The 17,898-nt window shown below is 63.9% G+C and overlaps 1 protein-coding gene across 2 annotated transcripts; it reads right to left on the bottom strand.

Annotated features, from left to right (window-relative positions):
- Positions 1-9,455: 9,455 nt before the first annotated feature.
- On the bottom strand, positions 9,456-13,946 carry TMEM59L (transmembrane protein 59 like). Of its 2 annotated transcripts, none has more exons than XM_054286577.1 (8): positions 13,782-13,946; positions 12,655-12,760; positions 12,337-12,434; positions 10,831-10,977; positions 10,634-10,739; positions 10,223-10,334; positions 9,985-10,126; positions 9,456-9,740 (listed from the first exon to the last, which is right to left on the bottom strand). In XM_054286577.1, the coding sequence occupies exons 1-8, from the start codon at positions 13,944-13,946 to the stop codon at positions 9,579-9,581; spliced, it is 1,038 nt and encodes a 345-aa protein (XP_054142552.1). In that variant the 3' UTR covers positions 9,456-9,578. The 2 variants fall into 2 exon arrangements, with proteins under 2 accessions (XP_054142552.1, XP_054142553.1); XM_054286578.1 differs by having other exon boundaries at positions 9,985-10,102.
- Between the last annotated feature and the right edge of the window lie 3,952 nt (positions 13,947-17,898).

The raw sequence follows: 17,898 nt of genomic DNA, 5'->3' as shown, positions 1-17,898 counted from the left end.
TGTCACCTGCGGGGCGCTCAGTGTCACCTGCGGATCGCTGTGTCACCTGCGGAGCGCTCAGTGTCACCTGCAGATCACTGTGTCACCTGTGTATCATTCAGTGTCACCTGCGGATCCCTCAGTGTCACCCGTGGATCGCCCAGTGTCACCTGCATATTGCTGTGTCACCTGTGTATCCCTCGGTGTCACCTGCGGATCCCTCAGTGTCACCTGCGGCACCCATCACGTCTGCAGCCAGCCAGGCCAGCCCTGGTGGGCACAGCCCTCCTGCCAGGCCGCTCGGAGCAGGTTCCTGCCCTGTGCAGGAGCCGCAGTTCCCTCCAGAGGGTGCCGTGCTGTCGCCGGAGCTCCCCGCGCCCCGCGGTGCCAGAGCCGCTCCGTCCCCACACATGGTCGGCATCAGAGCCCGCCCGGCTCCCCCAGAGCCGCCGGGGCCGCGCGGGGTCCGTGTAATTCCTAAAGCCGCCTCGCATCTGCTCGAGGGGGCATTCCAGGCAGCACTGGGAATCAGGAAATTGTTCGTAGCGCCGGCCCTGCCAACGGCCGGGGGTAGATTTCTTTGATTTCCCATGCTCGGCGTCCACATCTGTAGAAGGGAAAGGGGGGAACTCGTACATGAGAATAAACGCGTTGGAGAGCCGTGAAAACTCCCTTTCAAGTCAGCCTGATGAAAACTTCATGTTCTGGAGCTCTTTGCTTCGAGGGGAGCAATCTGTTTCGAAGAGGAAAAGCTGTGTATTTTTCTTATTTAAACCTCCTAAATCTGCTGGAGCATTAAAAATATTTGGCATTTCCACAGCACATTTCATTCCCAGCTCCGAATGCGTTTTACAGACATTCATTAATTAAGCCTCGCGAAACCTTGGGGAGAAGGGGAAGCAGTGCTTATTAATTTGCTATTTGTGTTGCTGCAGCACACGGAGACCCCGGCCAGGACCTCGGGGCCTTGTTGTTTCAGACACGACCTGCACAGAGCAGGAGCTGTCAGCAGGGGAAGAGGCCGTGCACGGACCCTCCTGGTGTTCCATCCCCTGTCCCTGCTGGAATCTGGGGCTGCAGGGGCTCCCCACAGCTCTCCCCCATCTCTGGGGTGCTCTTTTTGTGTTCTGGTGCTTGGGGGCAGCTCCTGCCCCTCCTTCCCAGCACCTCGTGGTTGTCCCACTTCCAGCTCGGCTCCATTTGACACCTTCCTCTTCCTCTGGGGGTCACTTTATGGAATCTCGGAGTTATTTGGGTTGGAAAAACCTCCAAGACCACCGAGCCCAAGCTGTGACTGATCCCCAGCTTGTCCCCAGCCCAGAGCTCTGAGTGCCACCTCCACGAGCTCCTTGGACACTCCAAACCTCCCTGGGCAGCCCCTTCCTGACCATCTCCATCCTTCCCATGAGGAAATTTCCCCAATACCCATCCTGAGGCCGTTCCCTCTGGTCCTGCTTCACCCTGGGAGCTGTGCCTGACCCCCCCAAGCTGTCCCCTCCTGTCAGGAGAGCCCAAAAATCCCCCCTGAGCCTCCTTTTCTCTTCCTGAGCCCCTTCCCCATCTCCCTCAGCTGCGCCTCACCTGACCAGCACACCCTGATCTGTGACAGACTTCAAACAAACGCTCCCCCTCTGTTATTTTTATGTCCACACTGATATTTTTAGGTCCCCCCTGATATTTTTAGGTTCACCCCTGATATTTTTATGTCCACCCTGATATTTTTGCATCCCCCCTGCTATTGGAAGTGCAGCTAGCCCTGTGCCCCAAGGGCTGTGCCCTCTCCGTCCCAGGTGTGGTGGCAAGGCTGTGAATGTTACACCTCTGCTTCGCCTGCAGGAAAAGCAGGGCCGGGCTGGATGCTGTAAATGCCTTTCACGTGTTCCCCAGATCCCCGTTAAATGGAACCCCAGAAGGTCTCTCAAAGCAGGAAAAATGCATTTCTAAGACCCTGGGAGGAGGATGTATTCCATAACGACTCTGGTGACCAGGCGTGCTGACTTGTGTCATGTGGAGAAGGAGCCAAGGGGGGGATTTCTTGTTATTTCATATTGCTGATGGGATTTTACCTCTGGCAGCAAATCCAGGAACTTTTTAGTTACCATTATTGTTTGATTTTATGGGCCATTTGATATTTATTTTTATTTCTCTTCATTATTTGTTGAGTGCACTTAGCCCCCTTCCCCGAGCAGCCTGCCTTATATCTGAGGTGAATTTTATGACCAGTGTTAGCGCAGCAATCTGAGCAACTCACACAACTGTAATATATTTATCCTGTGCACTCAGTGCATCCAGGCAGGCCTGGAATTCCTACTGTGGAGAGCAGTGGTCTGCCTGGAAAATCCCAACTCTAACTGGACTGGGTTAAAAAAAAAATAAAAGGAATAAACTCCAAACTACTCTGCATTATTCTATTTACATTCTTCTTCTTTCTGATCTTGATTTCAAGCCTTCAGGATCTATTGGAGTCATATTTTCACCTTTTTTTTTCGTTTGTTTTTCCCCTTGCAAAACATGAGGTCTCTCCATGTACCTTTTGCTGCAAGCCAAGCTCTTGCATATCCCACGGCTCCCACAGCTGGACTTTAAAATCCACAGCCAGCACTGGGAGAGTAATGACAAAATCATGAGCTGGCAGCTCTGCCTTTCTCTCAGACCTCCTCATTTCATCCTGCTCAGGAGCAGGAATTCCTCACAGCTCCCAGCACCACCATCCAGGGGTTTTATTAATTTTTTTTCCAGTTTTTGTTAGATTTTTCCCAGCACAGGGTTTTTCCCCCCAATTCTTGTTACATTTTTGGCTGCTTTATTTTCCCTCGTTGTGGAGGAGGCTGCAATGACCTCCCTCACTCCTCCTGGTGATATCCCAGCCCTGTGTCCTGCCTGCCCTGAGGGTGTGGTGGGGTTTCTCAGTGCCAGCGCTTCTCCCTGCTCTTGTTCCCTCTGGATTTCTGCTCCCTGCTAATCCCTGGGTAATCCTGGCCCAGCGTGAGCCTGGGCAGGGTCAGGAGCACGGGCTGGGGTGTGGCTGCTGTGCCAGCACCATGGACCAGCCTCTGTCCCTCCCTTTGATCCTGCCCCTTTGGATGCATTTCCCGTGGAGATGTTTGGGATGCTCGATCTGCTGTGGGCAGGTGGAGGTGGATCCTCCATCCCCTCCTTCCCCTGCAGCTCCACCCCTGCCAGGGCCCAGGGCAGAGGGAGAATTCCATGGAGAGCAGCCACCAAGGGATGTGGGACACCCGGGGATGTGAGATCCTCAAGCATGTCGGACCCTGAGGGATGTGGGATACCCAGGGATGTGGGATACCCAGGGATGTGGGACCCCCAGGGATGTGGGATACCCAAGTCCCTCAGGATGAGCTCTGTAGGCTCCCACCATCCTGGGGTGCAGCCGAGCCCCGCATTCCCAAATTCCCCAATTTCAGAGACAATCCAACAGAACCAGCACAAAACCCGGGGACAGCAGCATCCCTTCCGTGCCAGGACGGAGCCAGCCTGGCTCTGTGGCTGGATGCCCACCCCTGGCAGTGTCCCCCACCCTGGGGAGCAGCAGTGCCCCCTTCCCCAGCAGGGATGGAGCAGGAATATGGGAATACTGTGCCTTGTGAGGAGCAGGAACGAGCAGGACACCGAGCACGTGGGGTCCAGCCTGGGGGAAGGATCAACACCTCTGGCAGGAATCTTGGGCTCCTTCCAGCCCCACATGGAGAGCTGACCCCCTCGGGAGCTGGCTCCCTCTCAGCTGGCAGCGTTGGCCATTCCCAGCTCCATTTGGCACCACGGTGAGGCCACGATCCCGCAGGTCCCCTCCGTGTCCCACACGTGTCACCCCCAAAGCAGGGATGGCTGCAGTGCTGCAGCACCACCCCAGCCCATGGGGAGCCTGGTTCCCATCCAAGCCAGCCAAACCCGGCTTGGCTGTGCTCCTCACCTGGCAGGAGAACACAGGAACGAGCGGGGAGCGCAGCCCCTCGTGTTCCAAGCAGTGACAATGGAGGCCAGGGGATGGAAAATGCCTGTCCTGGCTGTAGGATAATGCCTGTCCTGGCTGTGCTCTGGGGTTCTCCCCTTCCCCACGGCAGCGCCAGGGCCCAGCAGCTGCGCCAGGCCCGGCACCGCGCTCAGCTCTGACATTTGAACACGAGGAATAATTTGGCTTCATTATCCCCCCCCCGCCCCCCGAGGGTCCCTCGAGCCGGGCTGGAATGTGCGTGGTAGGGACAGAACCAATCCCATTAGCACCAGCAGATTGTTTTTCCTTTGGTTTTGTTGTTGTTGAATCACCCGTGGCTCCGGCTCCTAGGAAGGAGAGGAGACCCATGGATGTGTTTTACTGGGCACAGGAGACCCATGGATGTGTTTTACTGGGCACAGGAGACCCATGGATGTGTTTTCCCATCCCTAGCACAGTGCTGCCCTGCCCAGTTCCAGCATCTCCACGGGGTTTCCATCTTTGCAGGCCTTGAGGGCTTTGTGATGGCTCCAGGCACAATTCAAAGGAGAATTTGTAAGGGAAAGGGCTCAGCTCCACATGTGGGGTCAGGAAGGTGCTTTGAGCCCTTGTCCAGCTCCCCTGTCACCTCCTCATCCCCTCTCCATCCCTGGGTGGGGATTTATCTCCATTGGGGTTAGAAGAGAATTTACAGCTCCGAGTGTTGGTCAGGAATTTGGGATTGCAGCTGTGTCCTGGCAATCCATCAAAGTTTGGTCCCAAACCATCAAAAGGGGGATTGGCACATGGACTTCTCCTCCCTGCTGACCCAATCCTGCGGTTTCTGCCCTCTGAGGCTTCCCAAGGACCCCAGTGCTGTCCCCAGGCAGGGACATCCTGGAGGAGCAGGCCCAGGGCTCCAGGACAGGGAGCTGAATGCTCCAGAGGAGAACGGGGTGAGGAACAGGGACAAAGGCACGTTGGGAGCAGATGGCAGGAGGGGAGGGAAATCCCTGCCTGGCCCCGCTCCTCGGGCATTGTGTGAGCTGGTGGAGCCCGGCCAGCTCCCGGCAGCTGAGATCTTCTGGAGGGGACAGCAGCAGCCCAGTGCAGCCACCAAGAGCAGCCGGGGGGGTGCTGACCCTGATTACAGCTGGTGGGACCCCCAAACCTTCAGCACCCACTGCTGGCACAGACACCGAGCCACAGCCAAGAGGGAGAGGCCACAGGCCTCTGGGTGGAAGTGTAGGGGGAAACTTGCTGGATTTTCCCCACTTTTTGGGGCTGCTTCTTGCCACAGACACACCTGGGATTAGTTGTGGAGCTGTGCTTGGACATGTGGACACACAGAGGTGAGCGTGGACATGAGGGTGTGAGCGTGGACATGTGGACATAATGGTGAGTGTGGACACGAGGACATCAGGATGAGCATGAGGGTGGGAGGGTGGACATGAGGACATGAGGATGGACATGAGGACATGAGGATGGACACGAGGACACGGTGATGGACACAAGGACATGGTGACGGACATGAGGATGTGAGGATGGACACAAGGACATGGTAATGGACATGAGGGCATGAGGATGGACATAAGGACACAGTGATGGACACGAGGACATGAGGATGGACACGAGGACATGAGGACGGACATGAGGATACAGTGATGGACACGAGGACATGGGGATGGACACAAGGACACAGTGATGGACACAAGGACATGGGGATGGACACAAGGACGTGAGGATGGACACAAGGACACGGTGATGGACACAAGGACGCGGTGATGGACACAAGGACACCATGATGGACATAAGGACACAGTGATGGACACACGGACACAGTGATGGACACAAGGACACCGTGATGGACACATGGATGTGAACGTGGGCACACACACGCTCACCCCAAGGACGTGACCCACCCCGTGCCCTCAGCACCACCACGGGCTGGAGGGTGACTCCTCACAGCCTGCCCATGGCCACACACCAGGAATTTCCCTTCCCCTGTGAACAAATGAAAGCGGGAGCGAGAAGGAAAAGGCTGGAAAAGCCCCCGGCTGCCTGCTGGGGGGAGTGGAACCAGCGGATTTCATGCGTCTCCTTCTCGTTAGAGCGGGGTGCCTCCTCACCTGCTCCTGGGCACGGTTTCCTGCACCCCGAGCCAGCAGGGAGGAATCTGACTCCAGTTTAAAGACGAGGAGCTTGTCCACGGTCTGCAGCCATCCCAGGAGGGGACACACTCAGAGCTGCTGCCTGCCCTGGCCTGGGTTTGCCAGCTGTCTGCCCCGATCTGGGGCCTTCCTGCCAATTTTCCTGTGAAAATTCAGCACAAAGACACCCCCTGAGGGCTGTCCCTGCCCTCTGAGGGGCACTTGGTGACCTGGGCCTGGCCAGGGGGTTTTTACCCCTGATCCATCAGATTGTGCCCACCTCAAAAGCTGCTCCGTGCCGGGCTCCATCTCTCAGCCCTTCCCTCTTTTGCTGCCCTCCCACCCCAGGCACTGCTGAGGACACCGTGCAAGCCCCCAGATCCCACTGTGGGCTGGAAAACGCGGCCATGGCACCCGCTGTGCCTGCCATGCCAGGCTGGGGAACGTGGCCATGGCACCCCTGTGCCTGCCATGCCAGGCTGGGGAACGTGGCCATGGCACCCCTGTGCCTCCATGCCAGGCTGGGGAACGTGGCCATGGCACCCCCTGTGCCTCCATGCCAGGCTGGGGAACGTGGCCATAGCACCCCTGTGCCTCCATGCCAGCCCCACAGGGCCCAGGCTGCCCGGGGCATCCCCCCACACATCTGGAACGCCATCCCCGCGCACTCCATGTAGGGCAAACCCCTCCCGTCCCCATGGTGCGAGCGCAGCCCCGCTCCCCTCCTCCCCAGCCCGGGCAGGGGGTGGCACGGCAGGGACGTGCTCCGGCAGCGCGGGCCGCTGGCAGGGAGCGGAGCAGCCCTTTGGAGAGCCTTCTTCGGCCGTGACATCCATCCCCGGCACCTCCGCACCCCGCGGCAAACGGGGGCTCCTCGGGGGAGCGGCTGGCTCCGAGCTCGGGACCCTGCTGGGCTACCGAAGCGCCTCGCGTGAGCTGCCCCGCCGTGCCTGGCACGGCAGAGCCCGGCTGGGCCGCGGGCACGGCGCCAGGACAAACACACGCCGGGGAAAGGGAAGGTGGGACGTGCCAGCCCCCCGGTGCTGCATGTGTGCTGGGGTGTGACACCGGTGCGTGACACCGGCGTGGCCCCATTATTTCGCGGCTCCAAACGGTGTCCGCGGGTGGTTTCCAGTGGGAAAAGCCCGCATTTCCCAGCCCTTCCACGTGCACGGAGCCCTCCCCGTGCTGCATCCCGGCTTTCCCTCCTTGCAGCTCGCAGGGGATGGTTTGGGGGCCTTGCCTCTCCTCCCACTCCTGATGCTGAATGTCTCAACCCAGCAGCAGAGAGGAGCTTTGTTCCGTGCCCATGCCAAGCAGCCCAGCAGGGATTTCTCTCCGGTTTGCCAGAGCTTTCATCCTGGCTCAGTTTCCAGAACGGGAACAGCCCCGTGCCCTCCTGCCGGCCCCATCTGGGGGATTAAACCCGCTCCCACCCTGGCACCAGCATCCCACCAAACCATGGACTCACCCAGCTCTGGTACAAACCTTTTATTCTATTCCCCCTCCCAGCTCGGGGCTGGGTTTGCCCTTTGAGGCGAGGCCAGGAGGGTTCCAGGATCAGGAGGGCTCCAGGACCAGGAGGGCTCCAGGCCGGGAGGGCTCCAGGACCAGGAGGGCTCCAGGACCGGGGGTGCTCCATGGCCTCGCTGCCCCCGGAGCTCCTGCCCGGGGCTTCGGGGGCGCTGCCGCGGCTGGAACATCACACACTGACTGCACCGAGCTTCACACGTGGCCGGAAAGCAACATTGAAAAGTGGACCCCAAAACGGACACGAGACCCCCCCACGCCTCCCCCCAACCCGGTTCCCCAAACCCAGATATGTCGGATGGGTGGAGGTGACACGGAGCAGCACAAAACCGGTGGGGACGGGGATGGGAGGCCCCGGTCCCAGCACACCACGGCCCCCGAGAGCCCAAAAACCCAAGGAGGGGTCGGGGTAATAAGTTAATCTGTACAGACGTGTTAGGTGACACGGGGGTGGCGGGACTGACACCCTCCGGCACTGGGGTGTCCCCGGGGCCGAGGAGCCGCACGCCGGTGCAAATCAAACCACGGAACGATGCATGGAATCGAGTGGTGGAGAATGAGGGGGAGATGGGGAGCGGGGAGATGCCTCCATGCCCGGGGGCTGTGCCAGGGTGAGCCGTGCTTGGTCCCACTGCCCGCTTTGAGGACAGCACTGCGAGCCCAGGGACACAGAGACCGGGTCCTGCCGTCAGCTACAGCCCCGCAGGCTGCTCCCAGCGTGGGGCAGGGATGCTGAGCCCAGGATGTAGCCATCCCTGCAGGATGCCGAGCCCAGGATGGAGCCATCCCTGCAGGATGCTGAGCCCAGGATGGAGCCATCCCTGCAGGATTCCGAGGCCAGGATGGAGCCATCCCTGCAGGATGCCGAGCCCAGGATGGAGCCGTCCCAGCAGCTCCCACCTCCTGTCCGAGCTTGAAGCCAGGGAAACGCCGCCTCATCCCCAGCTTGGTCCCACCAGCAGCTTGCTGGCACCAGGGCCAGCTCCCCAAGGGCATCACGGAGCCGGAGGGGAAGGAGCCATCCCAGGGCCCCTCCGCAGCTCCGGGAAGGGGCCGGCCGGGTGCTGGCGTGGGCACGGAGGCGGCGGGATCCGCTCCCGTCTCCGGCTGCCAAGGCCAAATCCATTCGCCACGTTTCGGCTCCCCGAGGCAATCGGCTCCGGCCGGCGGAAGGGAGTTCCCAGGGCCGGGGCCGGCGCCTCGGAGGCTCAGCCCAAGGTGGGAGGCCGGGGATGTGCCGAGCCAAAGCTCCGAAGGCTGCAGACGCTCTCCATCCCCCACCGCAGCCGGCTCCCTCCTGCCCAGCGCTGGAGCCGTGCCCGGAGGGCTGCGGGGCCCCGGCGGCTCCGGGCGGGGCAGACTGAGAGTCCCGCTCCGGGACCCGCCGGGCTCCCTGCGGCCTGCGCGCCCTGGCAGCTCCCTCTCGGCTCCGCAGGCCCGGATCCCAGCCCGCAGCGCATCCCTGGGGGAGCCAGAGCCGCTCCCGGCTCCCGGAGCCTCCCCCGGAGCGGCGGTGCCCGTGAGGGGAGCGGGACCCGGGACCAGGCCGTGCCCGTGAGGGGAGCGGGACCCGGGACCAGGCCGTGCCCGGGAGGGGAGCGGGACCCGGGACCAGGCCGTGCCCGTGAGGGGAGCGGGGCCCGGGACCAGGCCGTGCCCGTGAGGGGAGCGGGGCCCGGGACCAGGCCGTGCCCGTGAGGGGAGCGGGGCCCGGGACCAGGCCGTGCCCGTGAGGGGAGCGGGGCCCGGGACCAGGCCGTGCCCGGGAGGGGAACGGGGCCCGGGACCAGGCCGTGCCGGAGGATCAGAGCGGGGCCCGGGACCAGGCCGTGCCGGGGGATCAGAGCGGGACCTGGGGCCCGGGGAGGGGAGCTGGGCCCGGCCCGAGGCGGAGATGCCCCTGGGGGCCCGGGGGACGTGGGGAGCCGGGGGGCGATGCCGTGGGGACGGTGAGAGGGAGGCGGAGGCGGTGGGCAGGGACGGGAGCCCTACAGGATGGTCTTGTCCAGGTCGACCTTGAGGGGCAGCGGCCCCGCATCGTCCCCGCCGGGCGCGGGGCACAGGGTGACGGTGATGACGGGCGGCAGCGGGAAAGGGCCGGGGCCATCCAGGTCCTCCAGGTACTCCTTGTCCCCGTTGATGCTCAGGGGCTGCAGGAGAGGCAGAGACAACAGTGCAGCCCCAGAGCGGGGTGCAGATCACCCCCGGCTTGGGGACACCATGGGGCTGGGTGTGGATGAGCCTCACACCCCGCACAGAGACTGGGGAGCACAAAGAGGGCACAGCAATGCCCACCCGGCCATGCCAGGCGTGGGGAGCACAAAGAGGGCACAGCAACGCCCACCCGGCCATGCCAGGCGTCCCTGGCACCCTGGGGCTGTGCTCACGCCGTACCTGGGTCTTGACGTGCTGCTCGGGGGCGGTGACCAGGCTGGCACAGCTGAGCCACAGCATCACCATGATGGAGAGGAAGAGGCAGGCGGCCAGGATCCAGCGAGGAAGGCCCGAGCGCCTGTAGCACCCCACCACCCCCCGCCAAAGAGGAGGCACGGGTTTATGGCAGGGCACGGGCTGGGCATTGGGGCTGGGGGGGATCTGCTGTGCCACGTCCAGCGGGTCCCAGAGCACCTACTTGGACATGCAGCCCAGGAAGTCGTGCTCCTGCTGCGGGGGCTCCGGGGGATGCACCTTGGCCTTGCCCCGCGGCTCCTTCACGGGGGGCTTGTCCCCCTTTGCCCGGGGGCCTGGCAGGGGAGAGGCGATGCTGAACTTGGGGCACACTCATGTGGGCACACCCATGTGGGCACACCCATGGGCACACCCTCCCCTCTCCCCCTGGCACCCCCTGCCCGCTAAGGGGGCACCGAGGATCCCACCAGGGCCCCATCCAGATCCCCCCAGCGTGGGTGGGAGTGTGAGAAGCTGAACAGACCCAAGAAATGGGAAATTTGTTCAGCTCTGGACAACTCGGAAGGGAGCCAGGAGGGCTCAGAGGCTCCAGCCCACTCCCAGCCCCCTCCCAGCAGCCCAGAGCCCCCCAAACCTGTGTGGGGCTGGGGGACACCAGGGCTGGACCCCGACCCCGATCCCGGCTGTGCTGGCTGGATCTCCAGGGCCTCGGCTGCTGGGAACTCCATCTCAGGCTGGGACTGGGTCGGCAGGGAGAGAGGGAGAAGGCAGTGAGGAAAGGGGTCCCCACCCCTCTGGGCACCCACAGAAGGGTCCTGGGGACACCCCCACCTGGAACACCACGACTTTGCCATCGTCCGCCTGCAGGTAGAAGGTCCAGGTGGAGGAGATGAAGCTCTGGGCAGAGCTGACGATGTCGTTGCAGAAGCTGGAGACCAAATCCAGCATGGAGAACGACGGCAGTTTCAGCTCCAGGCTCTGCAAAGGAGCGGGGACATCACCTCACTGCTGTCCCCTCGTCACCCACCCCGACAGGGGACATCCCACCCCGGGGTCATGGCTGGGCTGAGCTCGGCTCAGCTCTGGGCTCTGCTTCTCCCAGCACACACAGGGATGTTCCAGGCTCTGCTCCAGCCCCAGGAGGGTCACCAAGCAAGGGCTGTGATCCTTGGGGTGACCACCCAGCTTTGGGGCCATCCCCCAGCCCCAGGCCCGTCCCTCTGGGGTGCGATCTCCCTCCTGTGCCGGGGACAATGGGAGCGGAGCGGCCGCGGTGCCGAGGGCGTTGCTCTCCTGGCAGCCTCTCGGTGCCCTGGATTCTTGGCCGTCGCGGCCGTTTGTTATTTTTAAAGCATCCCTGCTGGAATCCGCTTGGCTGCTCCCTGCCACTGGCTCCGAACATTTTCCGACAGCCCCTTGCACGGTCAAACCAGCAAACAGGAAATAAATAGGTCAGATTCTGTATCTAATTATTATGCTAAATCTGCTTTGCCTGCTCGTCTGGGAACCTGAGGGAAAGTGCTTTGGGTGGGTGGAGGGGGTGAGGGCTCATCCCTGGCCTTGGAGAGGGGCTGGGAAATGGGATCAGACACTGGGAAGGTCTTAAAACGGGGCTGCAAAGGAGGGGAGTTCAAAGGAGCTTTTCACCCTTTTTACGGCACTGATTCATCTTTGCCTGCACGTGCACGGAGCCAAAAGCCTCCTCCTTGGGCCAAAGTCTAATTTAATTGATTGGGCAATAGCTGAATTAATTAAATGTAGGAGGGGAAAGCATTGCTGATTGCTGGGAAGGATAACAAATCAAAACTGGGGGAATCTGCCACGATGCCCAGTCAGATCCTCTCACCCTGGGGATTCCCTGTGGACGCCCTGCCTGGCCCAAGCCCAGCTCAGCACAGTTAATTTGCTTTATAGACTGGTGACAAAGCAACCAGTGGGGGCTTGGATCAGCCTGGCACAGCTGGAGCTCCCATCCTGATGGACGATGATGGATGGAGAGATGGATGGATGGATGGATGGATGGATGGATGGATGATGGATGGATGGATGGATGGATGATGGATGGATGGATGGATGGATGGATGGATGGATGGATGGATCCACTGATGGGTTCATGGATGGATCCATGGAGGGATGGGCTGCACATGGATGGATGGATGGATGGATGGATGGATGGATTCATGGACTCATGGATGGATGATGGATGGATCCATTGATGGGTTCATGGATGGATCCATGGAGGGATGGGCTGCACATGTGGGGTGTCCCCCATCCCGAGGAAGAAGAGGGGCTGTGCTGAGCTCCTGTTCAAGGAAGGATTTCCCCATCTCCCTTCACCTTCTCCTTCCTGCTCTCCTCCACCTCGGGCAGCTGCTTGCGGCACCCGGTCACGCACCCGAACTGCTCCTCTGCGTTGCCGTAGGCTTCGGCACAGGCTGGGGAGAGGAGGGGTCGGGGTTGGGGGTGCCCAATCGTGGGGACCCCCGTGCCCGTCCCCAGAGCCACCCAGGGCACCTCAGCCCTCCCCTGGGGCCGCGGGGCAGCGCGGGGCGGGCGCTCCGGAGGGTGTCGGGATCGGGGCTCCCGTGGGACGTGGGGATGGGGATCCCCCCGGGATTTGGGGCGCGGGGGCCGCTCGGCCGCGGCTCCTCTCACCTGCTTCGCACTCGGCTCTGGTCGTGTTGAGCTCGGCGCTTGCATCCACGAAGTGACAGATGGAGAACAGCCGGCAGCCCCGGTAACAGGCGTTGAGAACAGCATCCTGCGGCGAGGAGGAGGAGAGCAGGGAGCTGGCACCGGGCTCAGCCGGACACCCTCCCGCACCCCCGTGCCCAGCTGGGGGGCACCGGGCAGCGCCGCCCCCGCCCGGGGCCGGGCTGAGGGCTGGCACCCCAAAGCTGGGGTCCCAGAGCAGGGAGAGCTCCCCAAAGCCCCCCGGGTGCCCCCATTGTGGGTCTGCATGGGGCCAAGTCCGTGTGGAGGGTGTGGAGGGCGTGAAGGGTCCCCTCAACTGTGGTGGCACCATCCAGCCCCTGGCATGGGCTGGCAGAGGTGTGGGTGCACTGCTCTGGGGGACAGGTACAGATTTGGGGTGCTGGGCACACACTGAGGGGGTGTGGGGGGCACACAGAGCCTACACGGATGTCACCAGGATGGGGCAGGCTCAGGGTAAAGGGGTGACACTGTGGGCACCCCAAACCCGTGGGGATGCCCTCACTGGGGGCGCCCCAAAGCTGCTGGAGGAGACACTGGTGGTGCCCCGGTGCCCTCCATGCTGCTCCCACGGGGGAGTGGCAGAGATGCCTGTGAGGGGTGCCCCCACTGCCCCTGCTGCCCCCAGTCCCCTCCAGTGCTCCCAGTGCCCTGCTGCTCCTGGTACCCCATTCTAATGTGAGATTATTAGAATTATTGCCCCTGAGAATTGCCCCCTACTGATGGTCCCCAAATATCCCCAGTGCCCCCAGTGCCCACGATGATGCCCCGGGTACCCCCAGTGCCATTGATGCTCCCCATGCCCCTGGTACCCCCAGTGCCCCCAGTGCCCCCAGTGCCCCGATGGTCCCGGTACCCCCAGTGCTACTAACAGCCTCCATGCCCCGAATATTCATCCCCAGTGCCCCCAATGCCCACTTTGCTTCTGGTACCCCCAGTGCCATTGATGCTCCCCATGCCCCTGGTGCCCCCCAGTGCCCCCAGTGCCTTGATGTTCCCGGTACTCCCAGTGCCACTGATGCTCCCCACGCCCCCGGTGCCCCCCCGGTGCCCCGGTGCCCCGGACTCACGGCGGCGGCCCGGCGCTGCAGGCTGCGGCCGCACTGCCCGCGGCACCGGCCGGTGTCTCCCAGCTGCGGCGAGAAGGGGTCGGTGGCGGTGGCGGCGGCGGCGGCGGCGAGGAGGGCCAGGCCGAGGGCGAGCAGGGCCCGGGGCCGGCGGGCCGGGGCCGCCATGGCGGGCGCGGAGCGGAGCGGAACGGAGCGGAGCCGAGCGCACCCACCGCCGCCGCCGCCGCCGGCCCCGCCGTGACGCGCCGTGCGCCGGGCGGGGGGAGCCGGGGGCGGGGGGAGCCGCCGCAGCCTGCCGCAGATGCACCGGCACCGGCACCGGCACCGGGCGGGGAGAGCGAGCCCGGGTGCGGGAGGGAGGATGGGGATGCCCGGGCAGCGGGGGGCGAGGGAACCCCGGGATGCAGCAGAACGGGGGGGGTCCAAGGACCGGGGATGCTCGGGATGGGGGGATGGATGGACACCGGGGGATGCAGGGGGACAAGGAGACGTGGGAACCGGGAGATTTGTGGGGAGCAGGGGGTGTAGGGGGGCCGTGGGCTAAGGGGGATGCAGCAGGGATCAGGGCGCGGGTACACAACGGGGCTTGGGGCCCCCCTGGCGCAGAGGGACTGAAGGGAGCAGGGGGCTGAGGCCACGACCAGGAACTGTCGCACCCCGCCGGTGTCACACAGAGGGACAGGGCTGCCCCGCTGCCCCCACATGGACCCACCCCTCAGGAGGGTCCCCAGCCAGTGTCACACCCCACCGTGCCACCCTCTGTGTCCCTCCAGGACTCCCCAAGCCACCTGCCTGCCTCCCATCCTCATCCTCACTCCTCAGGGCCCCCCGGCTCTCCCTGACACCCCGGATTTACAGCTGTGATTTTCCAGACTTCAAAGGACATCAAAGGCACCCCCCCTCACCCCTGCCCACTCCCCTAATTTATGGCAGCACCCCAAAGTGGGCCCGGGGGGAGGAGCAGGAGGAGGAGGAGGAGGAGGAGGAGGAGGAGGGGGGCTGGGGGCTGCGCTCACCTCCGGCCCTAATGGGGAACACATGGCAGGACCCCGGCGGGGGAAGGGGGGGTCTCGCTGTCCCAGCTCAGCCCTGAGGGTGCTCCGTGCCCTCAGAGGGGCCGGGGGTGCTGGGGGGCGCAGCCCGTGTCCCCCCCCGGGCAGGGAGCAGGGCCTCTCCTCGCCCCGCCACTTTATTCATCTGATTAATCAAAGCGGGGCCGGCGGGGCCGCGCTCCCCTTCCCCCTCCTGGAGCCCCGCCAGCCCCGGGTCCGGCACGGCTGACGAACGGGGCACGTTGGGGCTGTCACCGTAAATCACGGCCCGGCAGGGCAGGCAGAGCCGCAGCCCGAGCCCCGGGGCACCGGGAGCCTCCCTCCGGTGGGCACCGCTCCCCTGCACCTGCCCGCGCTCCGCCCGCTCACCTTTCCACGGGAAAAAGCCTTTCCCGGGCCAAACCCTCCAAGCTGGCAAAGCCCGGCTGCCCTCCCTCCTCCCCTCTCCAGAAACACTCGATGCCTCTCGCCTTTATCACTACTGACCTACATTTCCCTGCCGGAGCCTTTCGGGGAGCCTCGGGCTCTCCCCGCATTGTCCGGGGCGTCCCCGCGGCCCCTTCACTCCGCGTCCCAGCCCTGCCGAGCCCATCCCTCGTGCTCAAGCACCCTCTCGACATTTTTCCCCTCCTCTGGAGCTGCTCAGACTCCGCCACGGGACTGTTTGTGCTTCCCAAAGCAAACAGAGGCGGGAAGGTGCGGCTGCCCCGAGGATGCTCTGCAGGGAAAGGGTGCGGGGGGGCGGCAGGGAAAGGGTTAAGCGGGTTATAAATTACCCATGGATGTGGAAATGTGACTGAGAGGAATAGAAAGCAAACTCTGCCTGCTGGATTCTTTGCATTTCTTGCCTCTTTATTTTTCCCCCAGGTCACTTTAAAAGGATGCAGGCAGCGGAGGCAGCTCCGCTGCGCCTCTCTTCCCGCTTTTCCCGGGGTTTGGGGCTTTTTTTTCTTGTTTGTTTTTTACACCCTGGCCCTTGAGCCAGATGCTGTCTGCGTCCAAGGATTTTATGGAGTGAGCTCTGGCTGGGAAATCAAGTAATTAGATTAATTCGGGGCCCTGGTGACACACGATGGAGGGAGGCGGGAAGGCGGCGGCCGGTGGGAAGCCGGACCGAGGATGCTCGGGCGGCTTTGGGGATGTCCCCAGGGCCACCCGGGCAGAGCGGAGCGTTCGTGGCAGGGCCTGGGCCCCACGGGCAGATCCCGCACGGAGCGGGGCACGGAGGCCCTGGGAACGGAGCCGGCCGGGGGCGCAGCGGGACCGCCCGGCCTCGGGGGACGCCGTGCTGACCGCGAGAGCCCGGCCGGGGTCAGAGCGGGGGTCTGGGCTGGATCTGCCCCGGCCGGGGTCAGAAGGGGCTCCGGGCTGGATCCTGGGGGTCAGAGGGGGCTCCGGGCTGGATCCTGGGGGTCAGAGGGGGCTCCGGGCTGGATCCTGGGGGTCAGAGGGGGGGTCCGGGCTGGATCCTGGGGGTCAGAGGGGGGGGCCTGGGCTGGATCCTGCGGGTCAGAGGGGGCTCCGGGCTGGATCCTGGGGATCAGAGGGGGCTCCGGGCTGGATCCTGGGGATCAGAGGGGGCTCCGGGCTGGATCCCGCCCCGGCGGTGCCTGAGCGCGGCCCGTGGGCCGGAGGGAGCGGCTGTAAAGGTCACCGGCAAAGGGCAGCGCTGAGCGGCCGCCGCTGACTCAGAGCGGCTCGGCCACCCCCGGCTGCTCCCGGGCGGGTCCCGGCACTGCCCGCGCTTGGGACCGCTGTGCCCTCGCCCCGGCCCCGTGCCACAGGGGCTGCGTGAGCTGGGGGGTCCCTGTGCCACCCGGGGTGACACCTCACCGTGTCCCAGGGGACACCAGTCGGGACCGACACTGCCCTCCCACTGCCACCGTCCCTGCACCTTCCCCCTGCACCCCGAGCCACCTTCCGATGATGCCTGTGCCACCCAGAGCCACCCATGTCCCCAGGGTGGAGTCACCCCCTCCCCGGGATCCCACCCCCGCCCTGGCTCCCCAAAACCCCCCAAAATCGGGGTTCTCCCTGATCAGCCCGGCCAGCGGGGCAGCAAACAGGGGGGAAGGCTCCTGGCAGTGCAGGTGGGCAGCCGGGGTGGCCGCAGCCCCCATCCCGCTCCACAGTGGGAATTTCTCCCTTTCCGCAGCCCCCATCCCGCTCCACAGTGGGATTTTCTCCCTTTTCCGCAGCCCCCAGCGCTGCCCCACTCCCTGCGCGGTTTCCCGGGGCCGTGGGTCGGGACCGCGGGCGGCCGCCGGCCCCGGGGCAGCCGTGATTCACTCGGCCAGACCGCGGCCGCTGGGGCTGAAGTTTCTCAGGCTGGGTGGCTCCCGGAGCCTGACATTTTTGGGAAATTTCAACAAAAACAGTTCAGAAGCTTCCAAAAAACAGGACGATGGGAAAAGGCATTGTTCGGGCTCCCTCCCCCTCTCGGTTTTTATTGTGTTTTTTAATCTCTGCGATCCCTCGTGCTGCCCAACACCTCGGAGCCCCACGCGGGGTCACCCCCCGCCCCGAGCCCACCCGCGTGTCCCCTGCCACCCTCCGTGCTCACTGCTGGCAGGGAGCGGCGTCCCCTCTCCCTACAGCCGGGGACACACCGTGGCCTTGCCGTGGCCAGGACCCGCTGTCCCGGGGGTCTCTGACCCGCCCGGGGGTCTGCAAAGCTCCCGGTGCCACCGAGACCCCGGGCGGGGGCACGGGGGGGACACGGCGGGATGCCCGAGTGGGTGGCTTTGTCCCGGCGCTGGTGGCGCTACCGGACACGCCACCACCCCTGGGGACAAACGCAGCCCCGGCCTGGGGGGACTTGGGGTGTTTTCTCCACTTCTTTGGGGTTTTGATGGGGAAAGCCCCGAGATGATGGATTCGATGGAAAACATGGGGATTTATGGGACGATGTTCCTGTTTTCAGCCCAGAGATGAGCAACAACCGGGCTTTGGATGCCAGCGGCGCTCGGAGCGCGGGGAAGCCGCGGCGGGGGGGCCCGATCGGCCCCGGGGGCGCGGGAGGGTCCCGTGAGTCACCCGTGGGCCGGCGGCCCCGGAGCGGCTCT

Source organism: Melozone crissalis, unplaced genomic scaffold, assembly GCF_028551555.1.
Source record: "Melozone crissalis strain CALT ecotype California unplaced genomic scaffold, PUWL_Pcris_2 ptg000054l_1, whole genome shotgun sequence".
NCBI classification, from domain to species: Eukaryota; Metazoa; Chordata; class Aves; order Passeriformes; family Passerellidae; genus Melozone; species Melozone crissalis.
Note: the sequence above shows the minus strand (reverse complement) of the source record. Positions and strands in the feature narration are given on the sequence as shown.

What these genes read in the sequence shown, in the direction of transcription:
- TMEM59L (XM_054286577.1), bottom strand. Translation starts at nt 13,946, where the DNA reads ATGGCGGCCCCGGCCCGCCGGCCCCGGGCCCTGCTCGCCCTCGGCCTG. An exon ending in AGGAGAGCAGGAAGGAGAAG is followed by an intron (nt 10,978 to 12,336) that starts GTGAAGGGAGAT and finishes GCTCCTTTGCAG; the next exon opens with AGCCTGGAGCTGAAACTGCC. An exon ending in AGCAGCACGTCAAGACCCAG is followed by an intron (nt 9,741 to 9,984) that starts GTACGGCGTGAG and finishes CCTCTCCTGCAG; the next exon opens with CCCCTGAGCATCAACGGGGA.